The sequence below is a fragment of the Cnephaeus nilssonii genome, assembly GCF_951640355.1.
Source record: "Cnephaeus nilssonii genome assembly, chromosome: 6".
NCBI classification, from domain to species: domain Eukaryota; kingdom Metazoa; phylum Chordata; class Mammalia; order Chiroptera; family Vespertilionidae; genus Cnephaeus; species Cnephaeus nilssonii.
The window spans coordinates 54,826,649-54,847,446 of NC_137077.1; the positions used below are offsets into that span (position 1 = coordinate 54,826,649).

At 43.9% G+C, this 20,798-nt stretch overlaps 2 protein-coding genes across 8 annotated transcripts in view; one reads left to right on the forward strand and one right to left on the reverse strand.

Moving 5' to 3' along the window:
- LOC307101767 (EEF1A lysine methyltransferase 3) overlaps nt 1-20,798 on the forward strand; it is a 26,565-nt gene continuing 5,767 nt past the window's right edge. Inside the window, exons 1-6 of one of the 6 annotated variants that reach the window (XM_079775170.1) lie at nt 19-377; nt 9,157-9,327; nt 9,825-9,953; nt 10,795-10,917; nt 16,210-16,297; nt 18,430-18,839. In XM_079775170.1, coding sequence (XP_079631296.1) covers nt 201-377; nt 9,157-9,327; nt 9,825-9,953; nt 10,795-10,917; nt 16,210-16,297; nt 18,430-18,836 — 1,095 coding nt within the window. In that variant the 5' untranslated portion in view covers nt 19-200 and the 3' untranslated portion in view covers nt 18,837-18,839. Of the gene's footprint in view, nt 378-482; nt 595-6,701; nt 8,936-9,156; nt 9,328-9,824; nt 9,954-10,794; nt 10,918-16,209; nt 16,298-18,429; nt 18,840-20,798 lie in introns of those variants that run through there. The other 5 variants (XM_079775166.1, XM_079775167.1, XM_079775171.1 and 2 more) reach the window with 5 other exon arrangements.
- The window catches only part of AVIL (advillin), a 19,477-nt gene continuing 18,754 nt past the window's right edge, over nt 20,076-20,798 (reverse strand). For both annotated transcript variants that reach the window (XM_079775162.1, XM_079775163.1), the window contains one exon: nt 20,076-20,213. In XM_079775162.1, the coding sequence (XP_079631288.1) occupies nt 20,100-20,213 (114 nt within the window). In that variant the 3' untranslated portion in view covers nt 20,076-20,099. The remainder of the gene's footprint in view (nt 20,214-20,798) is intronic.

Consider the following 20,798-nt stretch of genomic DNA (forward strand, 5'->3'; position numbering starts at 1 on the left):
GGTGTGGGCTGGGGACCCGAGTGGGAGGGTAGCTCCTCATTCCACGTCCAGGAAGTCAAACTGCAGGAGGGAGGGCAAACTCAGGAGGCGGGGCTCGGTGCCACGGGGCAGCCGACGTGGCCCGAGGTCCCCCACCTCATCCCGCTACGGGTCGGGGATCCCAGGGCTGGCGGCGGTGTCCCCAACTCTCTCTGGACCTGATGGCGGACCTCCGTCCAGATCCTGCATCCGAGCCCGAATCGGTGTTCCCGCAGGAGGTCGGGCTCTTCGCCGACTCTTACTCGGAGAAGAGCCGGTTCTCTTTCTGTGGGCACGTGCTGAGCATCACGCAGAACTTCGGGTCCCGCCTCGGGGTGGCAGCGCGCGTGTGGGATGCGGTGAGGAGTGGGCGGTTCTGGGCGCGGGCCCGCGGGAGGTCCAGACCCGGACTCTCCCTTTGCCATATGGAGCTATGCCCGCGACAGTCTTTTTTTCTCTTATAGGCTCTGAGCCTGTGCAACTACTTCGAAAACCAAAACGTGGATTTCCGAGACAAGAAGGTGATCGAACTGGGTGCGGGGACCGGCATCGTGGGGATCTTGGCAGCGCTGCAGGGTGCGTGAGCTTTGTGGTCCAGAGAGGGTGTGTGTGTGTGTGTGTGTGTGTGTGTGTGTGTGTGTGTGTGTGTGTCGGGGGGGGGGGCGGGGCGGGAATGTGGAGAGATGGTCTCTTCCTGGATCCCCGGGAGAGGGGAATGGTTTGGGACCAGTCCCCCCCACCCCCCCCTTTAATACCTGTTTTGTGTGGAAGGCAGCGCTCATTGACTGTCAGAGCGCCCAAGGTGGTTGATTTGGGGGCAGGATATAAAAGCCCGGCAGGCCTTAATAGAAGGGATTTTTCTACCTTTTTCCTTTTTGTGATTTCATGGACAAGACTGTCGCTTAAAAGCTCCTTTGGTTAATAGGATCTTAAATGGTCTGGCAGGATGCATATTTGGGGATACCCTGTAGGGGAAGTAACCTGTTGGTATTAAACCTCATGAGTGCTTTATAACTTTACTATGAGGGGTTTAAAAAGTTTTTAATTTTTTTTAATTTTAGGTTTTTAAGGTTTTGATTGCTTGGGAGAAAGCTTAAGAATTTCTGAGGGTTAGGGTGTGTTTTGTGGGAGGTGGGGTCGGAATTAGGTACCACAGACTTGGAAAAGGAAAAGGTAAGGAAAACTTTGCTTCACTTTTGTCAAGAACCAGAAACTACAAAGGAGACAGTCCCTTAATTTATAATACGATGGGCAAAAGCTCACACCAAAAACACTCATTTAAAAACATTTATGATGTCATCTCCCTACAAATGCAAATTAACATTGAGGGAAGTCTTCCAAGAGGCGGGCACTCATTCTTCCATTCATTCAACCAGCATGTATTTGGAGTTCTCTATGTGCCAAGGGTCATGCTGGGTATTGGAATACAAGTAAGACAGGTGTCCTCTCCCTGAGGAGCTCAGGGTGTAGTTAGGAGGACAGGGAAGAAGTTACAGGACAAGAGCTCTGGTGAGGTCTGCACAGAGCCAGTGGGCATACTCTTGTCATGTCTCCCTGGTGTCCAAAAAGAAACTCTGTCAGACGGGAAGGAGGTGAGCAGTGTGAACACAGCAGGCTCAGGAAGAGCAGCAGGAGTGTCCACAGTAGTTTTCCATGAAGGATGGGTGAATGAGCGATGGGCAGTTATGCTAACAATGGAGAAAGGCATGTGGCATGGTTGGGAACACCTACTTTCACTCGCTCCCAGGCTGGTTTCTCCTCCTTTGACCCTTATTCAGCTGCCAAGTCAGAAACCTGACTGTCATCTTGTCCCTTAGTCTATTCCCTCAATCAGCCATGGGTCATATGTCCTTAATGCTTACCCCGTTGTCCACTCTTCCACCATCTTTAGTTCAAACTACTGCCATCTCTTCCTTAGATTTTCATTAGAGTTTTTAGATGGGGAAGTTTGGCATGCCCAAGCTTGATCTGATGACCTTCCCCCACCAAACCTGTTTCTTCCTCAGACTTCTCCATCTCCGTGAATCAAACCACCATCTGCCCAGTGGAAAACCTAGACAGCACCTTGGACACATCTCTTTTTCTTACCCCCATATCCATTATTCAAGTCCTATTGATTTTATCTCCTAAAAATCTTTTAATCTCTTTTTATTTATTGGGGTGACGTTGGTTAATAGGATCTTAAATGTCATGTTTCCCATTGACACTGATAGCTCCCCAGTCCCTGCCACCACCATTACTTGCCTAGACTACCAGTTAGTCAAACTGGTCTTCCTGTTTCAACTCCTTGCTGCTGCCTACTGGTATACCTCTGCCTACTCCACCCAACAGTTAGAGTGATCTTTTCAGAATGTATTACTCGCCCCCCCCCCCCCGCGCCCACTTCAATCTTTCAATAGCTTCTTGTTGCTTTCAGAATAGGTCCAATATGTTTAGATAGCCTCCAAGGTCCTACTCCCCTCTCTAGCCTCTTTCTGTGCCTCTCCCTCCCCTTCCTTAAGCCTTGTGCTTCCTATTACCCTTCTGTCAGTTCCTCAAGTCTATCTTTTTTCTCTTTTAAATTGATTTTCTTTTTTTTTTTAATATATTTTATTGATTTTTTACAGAGAGGAAGAGAGAGAGGGATAGAGAGTTAGAAACATCAATCAGTTGCCTCCTGCACACCCCCCACTGGGGATGTGCCCGCAACCAAGGTACATGCCCTTGACCAGAATCGAACCCGGGACCCTTGAGTCCGCAGGCCGACGCTCTATCCACTGAGCCAAACCGGTTTTGGCTGATTTTATTCTTTTTTAAAAAATATTTTTGCCTCATTTTCAGAGAAAGAGGAAGAGAGAGGGTAAAAATTGAGAGAGAGAGAGAGAGAGAGAGAGAGAGAGAGAGAGAGAGACGAAGGGATAGAGAAACATTGATTTGTTGTTCCACTTAGCATTCATTGGTTGATTTTTATTTATTTATTTTTAATCTTTATTGTTGAAAGTATTACATCTGCCCCTTTTTTCCTCCATTGACCTTTCCCACTCCCCCTTATTTTTATTTAAAAAAATATTTTTATTGATTTCAGAGAGGAAAGGAGTGGGAGAGAGTTAGAAACATCAATGATGAGCCCTAACCGGTTTGTCTCAGTGAATAGAGCGTCGGCCTGCAGACTGGGGGGGTCCCAGGTTCGATTCCGGTCAAGGGCATGTACCTTGGTTGCGGGCACGTCCCCAGTGGGGAGTGTGCAGGAGGCAGCTGATCGATGTTTCTAACTCTCTATCCCTCTCTCTTCCTCTCTGTAAAGAATCAATAAAATATATTTAAAAAAAGAAAAAAAAGAAACATCAATGATGAGAGAGAATCATTGATCAGCTGCCTTGTGCATGTCCCCCACTGAGGATCGAGCATGTGCCCTGACCAGGAATCGAGCCATGACCTCCTGGTTCATAGGTCAATGCTCAACCACTGAGCAATACAGGCTGGGCCATTGGTTGATTAAAACTTTTTTTTATTTATTGATTTGAGAGAAAGAGAAACATCGACTTGTTGTTCCACCCATTTATCCATTCACTGGTTGATTCTTGTATGTGCTGTGACCAGGGATGGAACCTGCAACCTTGGCATATCAGGATGATGCTCTAACCAACTGAGTGACCAGGCCAGGGCCTCAAGTCTATCTTGATGTTTCCTTCCTTGGAGCCTTCACACAGGCTATGCTCTGTGCCTTAAGTCCTTGCACCAGCTGGTTCATGCATACACATCCCTTAGTGCTCAGCACAAACAGCCTTCCCAGGGAAGGCCTCCTTGACACTGCCAGCCAGGCTAGCTTAGGCTCTCCTAGCGCATACACAGTGTGCTGGCTGGTTTCATGTTAAATTTGTTACTAACCTCAGGTGCATCCTTAAGTGCTACCCAGCTAGCCTATTGCACCTCCCTGGTCCACTTATTCACCTCTCCTAACCATCTGATTCTTACCTTCTTGCCCTTCAAACCTCCAAATGCTTCCTCCCCTATCTTCACTCTCAGCTGATGACTTTGTTTCCTATCTCTTCTGGTTGCTTCTGTTTTCTCATAGAAAAAGTCCACATGATCTACTCACCTCACTGCATCTGGGTCTGTATGTGCTACCTTCTCTCCTGTTGTGTGTGTACCATGAATGAATGTTATGCTCCACTTGTCAGGAGACACCAAACCTTCTCATCTATTCCAAGATAGTGTTCCAGTAAACACTTCTCCATCCACATCTCTCAAGAATTATCAGATTTTCCTTCTCTCTGGTTCATTCTGTGTGTGTGTGTGTGTGTGTGTGTGTGTGTTATTCCCTGTCTGTAGTTCCCCTCTTCCTATTATTTCCTCAATTCATTTTGAGACACCCCCTTCATGCCCCATCCATTCCAGCTGCTCTAGTCAAGCTGTGAGCTTCATTCCCAAATCCATGCAGTTAAACACAGGAGTCAGTTATGAGCCCACCTTTCTTAACTTTGCAGCATTTGACTCTTCTTCCTCCTTGAAGCACGTCCTTTGGTTTCCAGGGCACCACTCTTCTGGTTTCTGCCCACCTCACTGGTATTCTTTTCCATTCTCTTTTGTTGGTTCCTTTTCAGCTGATAATTTGAGTGTCCCGGGGCTCAGGAGAAGTGCTGTGAGCCCTTCCCTCTTCTCCCAAGCAATGCTATCATGCCATGGTTTTAAATATCCTTTCTATGCTGATGACTCTCTGGCCCATTTCTACCTTCAGACTTGTTTGTGTAACCTCCTCTCCTGGGATATCGTGTGCTTGTCTGATAGATATCTTAAATTTAATGTGTCGTCCAGAAACAGACTCCTGATCTTCCTGCCCAATCCTGCTCCTCCTGCAATCTTCCTCATCTAAATGAATGGCAATTCGGTCTTCTAGTTGGTCAGGCTAAACATCTTAGTGCCAGGCTCAATTTCTCTCTCTCTCTAGTATTTCATATCTAATCTGTCAGCAAATTCTGTTGACTACCTGTAAAATATATTCAGGATCCGACCGCTTGTTAGACATTGCCACTGCCCTGGTTCCAACCACGATCGTCATTGCTTCTGACCTTGCCCCTCTGCCATCTTTCCTCACCCCAGCAGCCAGAGTGATCCTTTAAAAACGTAACTCAGTGTATTTCCTTCTTCCATTTAAAATTACCCAGTAGCCTCCTATCTCAGCCAGAGTGAAAGCCAAATTTCGTACAGTCTCCTGAAAAGGCCCTGTTTAGAATCCAGCCCCCACTTTTATCTCCCTCACTTACTCTGCTCCAGCCACTGGCCTTCCTGCTACTCCTCAGGCCTGCCCGGCACCTCCTGCCTCAAGGTCTTTGCATTCTGTGGTCCCTCATTTGGTACATTTTAGCCTGAGAGATCCATGTGGTTTGCTCCGTCACTTCCATCTTTCTTTGCCCAAATGCATCTCTTCAGTAAGACTGTCCCTAACCATCCCATTTAAAATTACCTTCCCTGCCTGTCCCTCAAGCAGTTCTTATTCTCCTTCCCTGCTTGATGCATCCTTCACCAGAGCACTTATTACCATCTCATGTGCAGTGTATTTTATATTTTGTTTGTTGTCTATTTCTTGCCACTAGACTGTAAGCTCCATGAGCAGTGGGATTCTCGATTGGTTTACTGCTGTGTTCTCAGCACCTGGCATATAGGCACATAATAAATATAAGTGAATGAATGAATTCTTAATACTTGCTGTTTCTATAATGGTCATCATGGTTATGATTAAAGAGTTTTGCAGTACTTAGTGTGTCTCTACCTCTAGGAAGACTGAGGTTTTGTCTTGCTCACCACTGTATCCCCAGAACTTAGAGATGCTCAATACATATATTTATTGCATGAATGAAGCTTTCTGAGATGCTAGATTGATTATCTGCACCCCCTACTTCTATATTTAAAACCTATTGCACTGCCCTAGCTGGTTTGGCTCAGTGGATAGAGCGTCGGCCTGCAGACTGAAGGGGTCCCGAGTTCGATTCCGGTCTAGGGCACATGCCCGGGTTGCGGGCTAGATCTTCAGTAGGGGGCATGCAGGAGGCAGCCGATCAGTGATTCTCTCTCATCATTGATGTTTATATCTCTCTCCATCTCCCTCCCTCTCTGAAATTAATAAAAATATATTTTTTAAAAAGCCTATTGCCCTTAGGATCAAGCCTGAATCTCCTTAGCATGTCATCATTTTTCTCTTTACTCTCATGTCTTGACACTTTTCTCCTCCCTTCCACATTATCTAAGATCCAGCCTTCCTTGAGTACTCCATGCTCTCTCACCACCAGGCCTTTGTACTCTCAGTTCTCTGCTTGGGAAGCTCCACCTGACGTGTCCTTTGAGGCTCACTGAGGGCACGTCTTCTGGGAAGCTTCCCAGACCTCTGAAGCTGGTCCGAGTCCGTAGGGGGTGGATGCATAGCCGTGTCCAGCTTAGTGCTGCCCAGGCTTCTGCTGACATATGATTGTTGTGTTGTGAGCAGAGAGGTTGAAGATTAGCTCAGAGAGAATGTTGATGTTGTAGAATGTAGAGTAATGAGAATGGCAGTGGGTAAGGTGGAGGTTAGTGCAACTAAAGCCAAAGGGTGGACTTCGGCTGTCAACACATTGTCCTCCAGGCTCTGAGGCCTCTGGACCTTGTGGGCAGGAGCCGAGACCCCTTTGTCGGTCCCTCTGACTTTCATTTCTCTTCCCTCTCTCTCCCAGGGGGGGATGTTACCATCACTGACCTGCCCCTGGCCCTAGAACAGATCCAGGGCAACGTCCAGGCCAACGTGCCAGCGGGAGCCCGGGCCCAGGTCCGCGCTTTGTCCTGGGGGATTGACCAGCATGTCTTCCCTGGCGACTATGACCTGGTGCTGGGGGCTGATATTGTGTATCTGGAGTCCACCTTCCCACTGCTGCTGGGGACACTCCAACACCTGTGCGGGCCCCATGGCACCATCTATCTGGCCGCCAAGATGAGAGAGGAGCATGGGACAGAGAGCTTCTTTCAGTACCTCCTGCCCCAGCATTTCCAGCTGGAGCTGGCCCAGCGGGATGAGGACGAGAATGTCAACATCTATAGGGCCAGGCACAGGGAACGAAGACCTGTTTGATGTCATCCTTCTGCTCCTCCGAACCCCTTGTCCTAATGAAGGAACTGCCATATCTCCAAAGCCAGAAACATAAGGACCAAAAAGGATGGATTTCCCTTGCCTCTCTCTTTCCTCCTTCCCTTTTAGTTTCCCCAGATACTCTTGGGCAGGTACAGGGAGGTGCCTGCTGGCTAAGAATCCTAGAGCCCTAGCAGCGCTGGATTAGAGCACAAAGGAAGTTCCTAGCTCTCGTTCTCAGCAAAGGATGATGATGGGAGGGTATCCAGGGCTTTTAGGGGAAGGGGAGGTAGATAAGATGGGAGAACAGTGGCTGCAGAGACTGTCACTGATCACATCCAGTATTTGGCCAGATTCTACTGGAATTTTTTTTTTTTAAAGGGAAAGAAACATGAGCATGAAAGATCTCTTCTACATCCAAAGAACTCAGGCTTTTGTTGAGGCTCTGGGAAGTAAGAAGCCTCAGATCACCCACTTCTTGCTTCTAGTGATAGTCTGGTGGGACCATGGCTCTAACTGGGTCAGGTCCTCCCAGGCCTGAAGCTGGGGATAGGCAGCAGAGCTGACCTTTGGCCTGTACCTTCTTCATTCTTTTTGGAGTCGGAGTCCTGATCACGAAGTACTTGGTTCTTCTCTATTTTTCTTTAGGTGTCTAAGCCCTGTCAGTCCTTCCTTCCTAATGTGTTTTGCCTTCATCTCTTTTCTCTTCCCACTGTGGTAACTCTGGTTGGGGCTATCCTTACTCCATGGGCCACATATCACTTCCTCTGGCCTCTTGCCTCCAACTTTTCCAAAATCATCCCTGATTTGCTTCTGCTGCTGCCTACAGAAGAAGCAAGAAGAAGCTCCTCTGCTTGGTACTCAGTCTATCCTGTGTAATCCTAAATCACGCTCTACTTCATTTCCTGCTGGTTTCCAAATGTATTGCAACCTCGGGCCAAAAGTCTATTCTTTGTTCCCTAAATCCACACCAAGCTTCCCTTCTTTCTTCATTCTCTTTGATGATTCCTTCCCTGGAAGGGCTAGTTCTAGCTGTCAAAATCTTCACTACTATTAGCCTCTATCCTGAAAAAAAAAAAAAAAAAAGCTTTTCCGGAGCCCTCTGTTTGGATGTGATTTCTTTCTTCTTTGACACCCTTTAACTGTTCATCTTATGAGACTTACCTTGTCTTGTGTGGTCATGTGTCTGCTCCCTATTTTCTCACCATTAGATTACTTGGGAGGGTAGGGCTGTAGTTTATTATCTCTAATTCCCTGAAGCCTAGCATAGTTCCTGGCACATTTTATTTATTTAGTGTTCAATAAGTATTTTGCTCATTCAACAAATACTTATTGAGTTTGTTGAAGGGACCATGCCCCTACCTTTCCCAGGTGACCGCTGGCAAATTTCTGAACCCACCCACCTACCTCACAATTTTGTCTTGATTCATAAATGGATAATGAATATGAAAGAGCATTGGAAATAAAGAAACAAAGTGTTACCACATGTCTTGTATTGTTATTTTGTGACGACTTTGTCTCACGGTTTCCTATTTCACTTGGGGGTAGCAATTCCGGTCTGAAATGTCATCATCTCAATAAGCCCAGAGGGGGAGGCAAATGAGCGCCCTCCGGCCAGCAGGTGGCGGCATCCCCGTTCGGCACATCCCGGCGGAGAGGTTTGGCTCTGCCGCCACGCCGTAGGCCCGTGGCCTCATCAGTGCGCCGGACCCGCAGCAGCGTGCGGCGGCCGAGGAGATGTCGCTGCTGCGGTCACTGCGTCTCTGTCTGGTCGCGCGGACCGGGAGCTGCCCGGTGAGGGGTCTTGGCCCCCGCACCGACCTGCTTTCCTTGCAGGTCTCCCGGGTACCCTACCTCCGACCCCCTTTCAGGTCTCCCGGGTACCCTACTCCACCCCCACCTTTCCCCCACCTCCTTGCCTCTTCACGGTCCAGCTTCCGCGCGCTGCCTTCCCCCATCCCCGGGCCCCAGTCCCTCTTCAGGCCACCTCGCTGCGGACATGCTTTCGGTCCCCGGAACACCTCGCTGAGTTCTGCTTCTCGTCCCTTTTTCTTTGCCTCCTCCAGGCGGGGCCCCTTCCGCTCCAGTCGCCTCAGCCATGGCACACCTTTCACGCGGGGCACGGCCTGTCCTCGGCCTCCAGCAAGGAGCTCCTCGTGAAGCTGCGGCGAAAAACGGGCTATTCTTTTGTGAACTGCAAGAAAGCTCTGGAGGCTTGTGGCGGGGATCTCCAACAGGTGTGCGGGGGGCGGGTCTCCGTCTCTTCGGGAGGTCGTGCTGGGGAGCGTGCCAGTCGGACTTGTGTCCAGTGACTCCTAACGCCGACCTCTAGGTAGGATTCTGACGGAAGTGACAGCCTCAGCCGTTGACTCCGTCCTGTTAGGAAGCAGTTGACTCAGGATCCCAGGCTTAGCAAACCTTCTTACATCTTGCAAACCGCAGTGCTGCTTCCTGCTGCTTAGAGCTGAAAGGGCTTGTGTGAGCTTTGGAGTCAGATGGACCAGGATTAAATATCTGCCCCATAGGGGCGTGGTGAGGATTAAGTTTATCCTACGCACCAGGCACAGTGCTAGTGTTTGGCATGTAGCCATAGGGCTGCCATAGATTACTTCAGTTTCTCTTACGGGATTGAAGGGAAGCAGGAAGAGTCCGGGGACCTGGACATAGTGTAGCGCCCCGTTCAGTTCTAAATTCTGTGACTTTGTCATCTGCCCTTTTCCTTTCCAATTTTTAGGCGGAGAGCTGGCTTCATGAGAAGGCCCAGAAGGAGGGCTGGAGCAAAGCTGCCAAGCTCCATGGGAGGAAGACAAAAGAAGGTCTGATTGGGCTGCTGCAGGAAGGGAACTCCACGGTGTTAGTTGAGGTGAGATGTCCAGAATTCCAAATACCAGGAACACCTGCCCCTTCAGTGTACGGCTTTGTGGTGGACTGTTGGCATTCTGAAAGAATAGATGTTTGAGAGCCGTAAAGGGTAGTTGAATGAAACCCATGAGACCATAGTTATTAGCTGTATATTCATTTAAGTATAGAAATGCGCAGGTGTGTTGATGAGAAAAGACCTAGCAGTCTAGAATATTACTCCTAAATGTCAGCAGAGTTTGTTGAAGAGGCCATGCCCCCCTACCTTTCCCGGTTCAGAAATTTGCCAGTGGTCACCTGGGAAAGGTAGGGGCATGGTCCCTTATACATGTAGCCTTATACCTTGTCACTGATTGTTTCCTGGAACAGTTTGATTTTAAAGCTAGGAATTATATTAATTAGTTGATGGATAGAAAGTAGCTGTTTTAGAATTTGGGGGCCCCAATTAATGAAGAATCAGATTTGGATCAGAGTGGGATTAGAGTTTAGAGTGAGAGAAGGAGATAAATAAGCTGATAACAAAACTGGTTTGTAGTTGGGGGAGGCTGGAGCATCAGTTGATTAAGGCATGCAGACACAGGCGAGTGAGTCTCTTGGGGACATTGTGGACCATCTTCTGAATGTTTAAGTCATTGCTAACTAAGGGATGCTGCGGGGGTCACTTATTCAGCTTTTGGCCTCAGCTAGGAGAGGAACTGCAGATTTAAAGTTCTGGGGTCATTTATTTCTGCTTTGTTGAGTCTACAGCTTGTTCTGTCAATACCTTGGCTGACTCTCCAACCTTTAGGCACTTTTGGAAACTATCAGTAAATAGCTTATACAGCAACATCAATTTGTTCCTACAGGTAAACTGTGAGACAGATTTTGTTGCAAGAAATCTAAAATTTCAACAATTGGTCCAGCAAGTAGCCCTTGGAACCATGTTGCATTGTCAGAGCCTAAAGGACCAAGTTTCCACTTACAGTAAAGTGAGTTTTGGGGTCTCCAGTGTGTTGTCTCCAACATGCTGGATTTGTTCCCTCTGCCTCCCCTCTTTAGAGTCTTCGTTGTTTACTTTTTCAGACAGTCTCACGTCTCCCTTCTTGTCTCTGCTTAAATGTGATCTCTTTGGAGAGGTGTACCTTCCTCCTGTGGCTCTGTCCACTTAACTTACTTCATTAACATTTTTTTTTGTTATAGTGCTTATGTATTACATTTTTATTTACTTGTATGTGTCTGTCTTTCCCAATAGAACACAAGCTTCGTGAGGCAGGCGATTTGTCTTTTCACTTCTATGTCTCTGGTGAAAGAGAAGTGGGCCCAGCGCTTAGTTGAGGCTCAGTAAATCTGTATTAAATGAATGAATGAATGCCAGTGGGTGGAGTCAGACAGTCAGGTATTCAGGAATCTGACCTGAGGAAAGGACTCTTAAATAAAGATATAGGATCTCTGGCCTATGTGGCTCGATGGGTTGGACGTCGTCCCATGCACCAAGACAGACGCTGGTTACAGGCTCACTTCCTGGTCAGGGCACATGCCTGACTTTCTTGGCTCGATTCCTGGTAGGGGACGTGCAGGAGGCAGCAGATGGATGTTCCACTCTCACACCAACGTTTCTGTAAATACGTTCTCTTTTCCTTTCCCTTCCTCTCTCTCTAAGAACCAATAATAAAAAAAAAAGATATTGGAGAAGGCATAATTTAGAAGAATAAGGTTATTTTTGTTCATAGAAGGATCAAGGAAGGAATGATATATTTGCTTTTGATTCAAGCTTAAAGCTTATTTGCCTTTGTTTAAGGCAAAAATAAACCGGCTGCTTGCACAATTTTTTAAAAATTTAGTACTACCATTTTTCTCTTCCTATTTATCCTTTTCTTGAGATCTCATGGTAAATGCTGATTGTTACTGGCATTAAATAGTCACATTATATGGAAAATTGCATTGAGATTATTGTTTAGAATTGTATTGAGTAGATGAATCACTTGAACTATAAATTCTAATCTTGACTTTGCCATTGATTCTATTTGTAACCCTGAGCCATTCACTTACTTTACTGTGTTTCTGTTTCATTAACTATAATAAGAGACTTTGGTTCCTTTAGCTTGATTTCCTTTTATTATTATCAACGCAATTTTTAGTTATCATCTGTTCCGTTTCCTTTATCTTTCATTAAATTTACTTTTTCTTTTTTTTTATTTTTAAATATATTTCTTTATTGATTTCAGAGAGGAAGGGAGAAGGAGAAGGAGATAGAAACATCAATGATGATAGAGAATCATTGATCGGCTGCCTCCTGCACGCCCCACACTGGGGATCAAGCCCACAACCTGGGCACGTGCCCCTGGCTGGAATCGAACCTGAGACCCTTCATTCCGCAGGCCGACGCTCTATCCACTGAGCCAAGCCGGCTAGGGCTACTTTTTCTTTTTAAAATATATTTTTATTGATTTCAGAGAGAAAGGGAGAGGGAGAGATAGAAACATCAATCGTGAGAGAGAATTGATTGGCTGCCTCCTGCATGTCCCACACTGGGGATCGAGCCCCCAACCTGGGCATGTGCTCTGACCGAGAATTGAACTGTGACCTCCTGGTTCATGGGTCAGCACTCAACCATGGAGCCACAACAGCCAGACTACATTTACATTTTTTTAAATTACTTTATTGATTAAGGTATCACATATTTGTCCTCATCCCCCCCATTCCCATCCCAAACTACATTTACATTTTTGAAGAGTACAGGCCAGTTTTGTAGAATGTCCTTCAATTTGGGTTTGATGTTTCTTCTTATTTAGACTCACAGTATGGATTTTTGTAAGAATAGAAAATAAATCATCCTGTATTTTCCTCAGAACATCACATCAGGAGGTACATAATAACTGTTGGTCCCATTATTGATGCTAATTTTGATCTCTCGGTTAAGATAGTTTCTGCTATATTTCTCCACTGTCAAGTTACCATGTCCCTCTTTGTAATTAACTTATCTCTATGGAAGATTCCTTGAGACTGTATAACCATCCAGCTTCCAAAAAACTTTTGCCTAGCTTGTGGTTGAGCATTGACCTCTGAACCAGTAAATCATGGTTCGATTTCTGATTGGGGCACATGCCCGGATTTCGGGCTCAATCTCCAGTGTGGGTCGTGCAGGAGGTAGACAATCAATGATTCCCTGTCATCATTGATGTTTCTGTCTCCCTTCCCTTCTCCCTCCATCTCTGAAATAAATAAAAATGTATTTAAAACAACAACACACACAAAAAACTTTTGCCTAATAGTTTTAGCATCCATTGATGATTCTTGGCAGATCAGTTATTACTATGATAGTTACATGAGGGTAAATTTTTTAACTCTTATAATTAGTTTTATATATATTAATTTTGTTAGTTGGCATTCTACTGTAAGAAACGTCTCCCTTTGTTTAGTGCAACATTGATTCATCGATTCTTACTTTATACAGCAAGCTACAATTCATTGTATAATTATTTATTTATACATTTATTTTTGGTGGATTCCATGCCTGCTAACACATTTCAGATCTCTGAGTGGTTCTACAGTAAGGAAATCTGTTTAATCGAGCATTTCCCAAGCATCTTTGATCATAGCAATTATTAACATCCAATCAAATATGAAAATCTATAATTAGAAAAATATTGTCCTGCTGTTATGGTTCCATCCCTTTGCTAGAAATTTGCTTAGTGTTATTTACCTCTCACTAAAAAGAAAAAAAAAAAGGCAACAGAAAATGTTCCTGCTTTGTTTAGACTTTAGAAAAGTTTGAATAGCACTATAAATATGCTTGGAGGTTAAAATGTTTGAAAGGTTAAAAATATTCTCAAAAGAATTTGGGTGTCTCGGCATTTGATAGCTGAGTGGGGAGTTCGAAATGTAAATCAAGAGGGTTTTTAAAGCATTATTTATTTTGATGCTCAAATTATTCCTGGATTTGGCCAGTGCAAGGCAAACCTGTGCAGGCTGGCTCCGTTGTCCTTTGATATATCCTCTATTTTATGAGTGTTTCTTTACTTTTTTGGCATACAAGATATTCTGGACTTACCTGTGTCATACTTTCCTTGCTCCAAACATGGAATTGTTTGCTTCTCTAAGGAATCCTGATCTGTTTTAGTGGGGGAATGGTTTTGAGAAACCAAGATCTAGGTATATTTATTTCTACTGAGATGTCATTGATGCTCTGTTCTTTTAGCAGACAGGACGTGTGTGTGTGTGTGTGTGTGTGTGTGTGTGTGTGTGTGTGTATAGATTAGAATTTATAGTTCAATTCTAGTCCTGCACCACAGGGTTCTTCCTTTTCTTCCCCCATTCTGTCATTTTATCTTCCCTCTCTCATAGTGAGTACATTGGTTCCTAGCAACCTTGATATGTTTACTTATTTACTCCATGTTACAATACACACCAAATTGTTCCAGAGTTACTATACCTGACCACTGCAAATAACAAACTTGCTAAGACAAAAGAACAAACTTGCTAAGACAAAAGAACAAACTTGCTAAGACAAAAGAACATCAAAGAAATCTTGAATTTCTTTGATGTTCTTTTGTCTTTACATTGAAGTTATGTGGTCAAAGAATTGTATTGAAAGTTACTTGGATTATTCACATACACACACACACCTGTGAGGTTATGTTGTTCATTTGAAATACAGTTAGAGTTTTATGTTTCCTTTTAGTCAATTTTTATTTTGATTCCAAAACCTTGTTAATTTAATTTTTGAATGTGTAACACATTAACAAGGTTCTGAAAGTTATGACACACACACACACACACACACACACACACACACACACACACACATCTTCCTCCCTCTTGTCTCCTTTCTATCCCATTTCCTATCCACTCCTATAGATAACCAACTTTATTGATTTATGGTTATCCTTTATGTCTTTTCACAAAAATAAGCATATTTATACAAATACCTCTTACACACCCTGGCTGGTTTGTCTCAGTGGATAGAATGTTGGCCTGTGGACTAAGGGTCCCGGGTTTGATGCTGGTCAAGGGCACATGCCTGGGTTGCAGGCTCAATCCCCAGTAGGGGGCGTGCAGGAAGCAGCCAATCGATGATTCTCTCATCACTGATGTTTCTCTCTCTCCTCCCTTCCTCTCTGAAATCAATAAAAATATATATTTTAAAAAAGAATTTAAAAAACAACAACAAAAAATACCTTTTATACAACTGGTAGTATAATTTGTATATACTCTTTAAATTTATTTTTTTCATTTAATATAGCTAGAAATACTCCATAGCAGCTCATGGAGCTCTCCTTTTTTTCTTTTTTCAGTTGCATAGTATACCATTATATGGCTGAGCTGTGGTTGATTCAACCAGCCTTCTCTTAGGTTTAGGCATTTAGGCTGCTTCCAGTATTTTATGATTAGACATAATTGCTCACTGAATATGTACACTCATAATGTTGGAAGTGTATTGCCAGGGTAAATTCCTAGAAATAGGATTGTAGTTTTGTGAGCTATTGTCCAGTTCTCCTCCTTTGAATTTGTAACATTATGCATTCAAAAAATCTGCAGACCTTTTTATTTTTTTAATCCTCACCCAAGGATATTTTTCCATTGATTTTATTTTTTAGAGAGAGTGAAAGGGAGGGGGAGAGATAGAGAGAGAGAAACATCGATGTGAGAGAGACACATTGATTGGTTGCTTCCTGTATGCACCCCTACTGGGGCCAGGGATCGAGCCTGCAACTGAGGTCCATACCCTTGACCTGATGGAGCCTCGACTCTTCAGTCCATGGGCCAATGCTCTATCCACTGAGCTGAACTGGCTAGGACTCACAAACCTTTTAAGCTTTAAAATGTTATGATTGATATGAAAATATTATTCCTGATATCTAGGAAACTACATTTTAAGAAGTTAGGCCAGCTTGGCTGGTGTGGCTCAGTTGGTTGAGCTTTGTCCCATGCACCAAAAGGTTTGCGGCTAGATCCCTGGTAGGGGCTGTACAGGAGGCAAGCCAGTAAATGTTCTGCTCTCACATTGATGTTTCTCTCTCTCTCTAAAAAAATACCTTTTTTAAAAAAGAAAAAGGGCCAGAAGATAGGAGTGGGGTGGAATTGGGGTAGTGGAGTGATAGAATAAAATATTTATAAAAATGGAACTGTTGTCAATTTTTAACATCCTTGGCTTAATGAAAATATCATCTATATTTAGTTGTCTTATATCATTTTCTGAGAAATAAGCTATATTTGCCTAGTTTTTGATAATTTGAGTAGTACAAAACTGATTCATGTTTGTTTTGTGTGTGTGCACTTAGGGCTTCTTGAATTCCTCTGAGCTCTCTGAACTTCCCTTTGGGCCTGAGAGGAAAGGCTCTCTCAAGGATCAGCTGGCCTTAGCAATTGGTGAGTATTTGTAAGGATTCTGGAAACTAGAAATTAAGAACTCGATCTCTTGGTGTCTTTGGTATTCCTCCAAATCTAGATGAAGAATTACAAGCTCATGTGCCTAAAAGGATCAGATAATAAGAATGTGCTCAGTGGATTGTGTGTTAGATATTAGGGAGCAGTAGGACTGAAAAGCTCACTCTGCTGAAAAGAACCATTACCAAGCGCTAGCCAGTTGTTAACCTGGGGGAAATGGGGTTCCAGTTTCATCAGAATTTTAAAGCTTCTTTAAAAGAATTTAGATTTGAATACAAAAATCTCAGTTTTTATCTGTTTGCAATTAATAAAATTACTTTAACACTTGGATCCATCACTGTGCTGACCAAACAAACAAGCATGTCTTTAGGCAGAGATGGCCTTGTGACATCTGTTGACTACTCTGGGGAAATAATACGTCAAAGGTCATTTCATCTTTATAAAGGGACCCAGGGAAATTTATGGCCATAATTTTTACGAATTTGGTTTTTCTTTTAAAAACATCGGATCCTGAACTTGTGAAGGTACAGTCTCTCAGAGCCCACGGCTATAGGAACCGGGTCTGGATCATTGTGGTGGGACTGGTGGGGATTTTACTTTTTTCCTAGGTGTCCTTGATGGCGGGAGGGAAGTAAGGCTGGAGTTTGAGCTTGCTGGGAATTTATTGCTCATCTTACATTTCCAGTCAAGGCATCAGTTTCTATCAGGTTGTCTTGAAGTATGTATAATGTTTCAGTGAGTCATAGATGAGAAACCAGGCAGACAGCCATTTATGGAGCTAATTAAGAAATTCTGGAAGAACTAGGTTTTTCAGCCTCTTGTTAATTTCTGGGAATTAACTATTGGGTAGATATTTTGAGCTGTGTAAGATTCTTTCTGGTTTCTGGATACTCCCTTTTGTGACTTTTAGATATAACTTATGGCTAATTCAGGGATATTTATCCAGACCCCTTTGTTTATTCTTTTACCCCTCCCAACCTTTTGGCTTATTTGGACTTCTCTTAGAGGGTAAAGCATCCTAAGAAAAAGGGGAAAACTGAAATCCGTTTTTGGTTCTCATAAGGGCCTCTTAAAATGTGATTTTTAAGAAATTTTGTTTTGATGAGAGGAAGTTGAAACTATGAGATGACACAGGGTTTTGGATTTTCTGGGGCTTTTAGTTGTGGACTTTTCCCTGATACAATGGATAATCCGGAGTTGTCTGTGTCAGTTATGGTGGCATTTGGGAGGGATGGTAATATGGTGGGGGAAAAAACACTTAATTGCTTTGGAGTCAGATCTGAGTTTTAATTCCAGTCTGCCATGTATTAGCTATGTGACCTTGTGCTGGTAGGTTACTTACTAGTAAGCTGTATAAGCCTATGTTTAAAACAGTAGCCAGCATTTGAGTGCTCACTATGTAATAAGTGCTTTTATATGTATTATTTATTTCTCCCAATAATCCTACTTTCAGGTTATTTTAAGTGGTATCTCCATTTTATACATGAAGCAACTAAGGCTTGATAAATTAGTAAATGGAGTTATATCATTAAGTTACTTTCCTAAGGTCATATACCTGGTAAGAGGCAGAACTGAGACCTGAGTCCAGGATCTGTGTGACACCATAGCTTATTTTTTAAGTTTTTATTTTTATTTGTAAATAATGGAGGATATTTTTTCCATTGAATTTTAGAGAGGGAGGGAGGGGGGAGAAGAGAGAGAAACATCGATGTGAAAGAGATACATCGATTGGTTGCCTCCCGCACGCACCCCAACTGGAGCTGGGAGTCAAACCTGCAACCCAGGTGTGTCTTCTTAACCGGAATCGAACCTGAGATCCTTCAGTGTGTGGGCCGATGCTCTAACCATTGGGCCACCGGCCAGGGCATAGCCTATGTTTTTAAATTTAGCCTGCCTGGCACATAGTTGGCGCTCCATAAAGGTACTCTCTGTTTTCCCCACCTCCCTGTACACACCTTTTCCTCTTTAAACTGAAAATGGTAGTTCCATCTTACAGCATATCCACAGTATAAATGCCAAAGACTGTCTCCCAAATTGGCCACCTCTTTGTGTATTTGGTACTACGACCGGCATCATATTCTGGAAGCGTGTTTTTTGTTTTTGCTTTTTTATAGGGAAACTGGGAGAAAACATGACTCTTAAACGCGCTGCATGGGTGAAGGTGCCAAATGGGTTCTATGTTGGCTCTTATGTCCATGGAACAATGCACAGTCCCTCACTCCACAACCTGGTGCTGGGGAAGTACGGGGCCCTGGTCATCTGCGAGATATCTGAGTGGAAAGCAAACCTTGAAGAACTTGGCCGCCGCCTTGGGCAGCATGTGGTAGGCATGGCCCCTCTCTCTGTTGGCTCCCTGGACGATGAGCCTGGGGGAGAGACAGAAACTAAGATGCTGTCCCAGCCATACTTGCTGGATCCCTCTATCACATTGGGACAGTATGTGCAGCCCCAGGGAGTGTCTGTGGTAGACTTTGTGCGGTTTGAATGTGGAGAAGAGGGAGAGGCAGCAGAGGCTGAATAGGTTCCAGAGACTTTAGGCCCAGGAGGAAACATTTGTTCTTAGTTCTGGGCTTTATTACAAAAAGCAGTTATTTCCTAAGCCTCATCAAACCCAGGATTTGTTTTTCTTTTGAGTTTATAATGAAATTATACATCATGAATAAAGTTATTAAATAAAATTGTTACATAATAAAGAGAGTAGAATCTTTTCCTTGTTTGCATAATGCTGGGTTCAGCTTTTGTGTGTCTTAGTAAACAACAAGTGGGCCTTATTGAAGTGACTGACAGTCTCTGGGAAAAGAGTCATCCACATGTTCCCTTTCATAGATTTATAATGGTGTCCCTAAAACTTCTAACTCATTCTATCTTACTTCTTCTGTGACATGGAAGTCTCTTGTGATGCTTTGGACTATGCCTCCATCCTGGAACTTCCCAGTTACATTACTCCTGCCACATGGGTTCTTTTGGAATTGTTGACTCAAACCTAGAGTTGTCTGGAAATGTGGTTCATTTGTTGATGTCTGTAGTGTGCTTTGAAGGCTCTCTGTGGTGGTATTCACACTGGTTCTGGCCTCATTACTGAAATTAATAACACATGACCCTAGTTTTCTCTTGGATAATGGGGTTTCCTGGACAGCTGTAAGGCAGATTTTGGCATTCTTGTGCCCAAAACAGCAATTACAGTGGTCCAGTGATATAGTGCCTCTTTACTCTCCTCATTCTGAGACACTTCTCCCAACAGTACGTCAGATAATCACTAGAATGGGCAAAACATAATACTGAAAAGAACTCCCATTTGCTCATATAGGTATCTTTATTTGAAAAGTTAAAAGCTCTGGCACATACAGATCTGGACATTTGGATTTTGGCTTTGGGATATACATGTAATTAACTTCAATGATTTGTGGGTTAAATAGGTTTTGGAAATACCGATCTTAAAAATTTGAGACAAACTTAGGTTTCTGCCTTAACATTAAACACTTTAAACTTAGTTGTTGTTGTTTTTGTTTTTGTTTTTTATTATTACTTTTGGCTTCTCCAGACTCATGTAGTTTTAGTGCTTTCCGCTGAGGCTTTAGCCAGAAGGCCACAAAAATTAAAAAGTGGGTATATAACAAGTAAGGAATGCAGGGGTGAAAAAAATGGAGAACATGCTGTGATTTGCAGACCCTGTTTTATCTAAATGAAGTGCTGAATGTTAGGCAACAATTGGTAGATAAATTCTGTCCTGATATTGGCACTACCTGCTCTCTGTGCTCTTGCAGTATGTATATGCTTTCTTGCTTTAGAAAAGCCCCTTTTCTTTCTTCATTTGGAGCTGTTTCCAGCCAGGCAGAGCAGCAAATTGCCCTCTCGTGATGCCAAACACAGAAACAAAGTCCTGTTCAGAGAGGTAATTCTAAGAAAGAGAAAAAAGTTTCCGGTTAAAAGGAAGCATGGCACCTATCAGTGCCAACAGTTTGGGAGAGTGGGGCTAAGAGGGATAGGACCTTGAAGGGGAAGTAGACTGGATTTTAGAAATTTGGTAATAGACTTAAATTATTCATTGGAGAGTTCTTCAGGTTGTAGAGTCCCATCTTGGCCTATGGAAGAACTGATTAGGTTCACTTCTCTTATGAAGTCACCTGACACCAGCTTCTTGCCAGAAGGACAAGAAATGGGTTATATATTATGTATGATTTCTAGACGTTAGGTTTTGGCTAAATGGAGCAATAGTTTTCCTTGCTTTATGCCCATATCTGCCATTTTTATCCAGACTTTTTTTTAAAATTGATTTTAGAGAGAGAGGCAGGCGGGGCCGGGGGGGGGGGGGGGAAGTAGGGGAGAGAGACATCGATTCGTTATTCCACTTATTTATGCATTCATTGGTTGATTCTTGTATGTGCCCTGACTGGGGATTGTACCCAAAACCTTGGTGTATGGGGATGATGCTCTAATCAACTGAACTACCTGGCCAGGGCCCAGACCTTTCAAATACAAGATC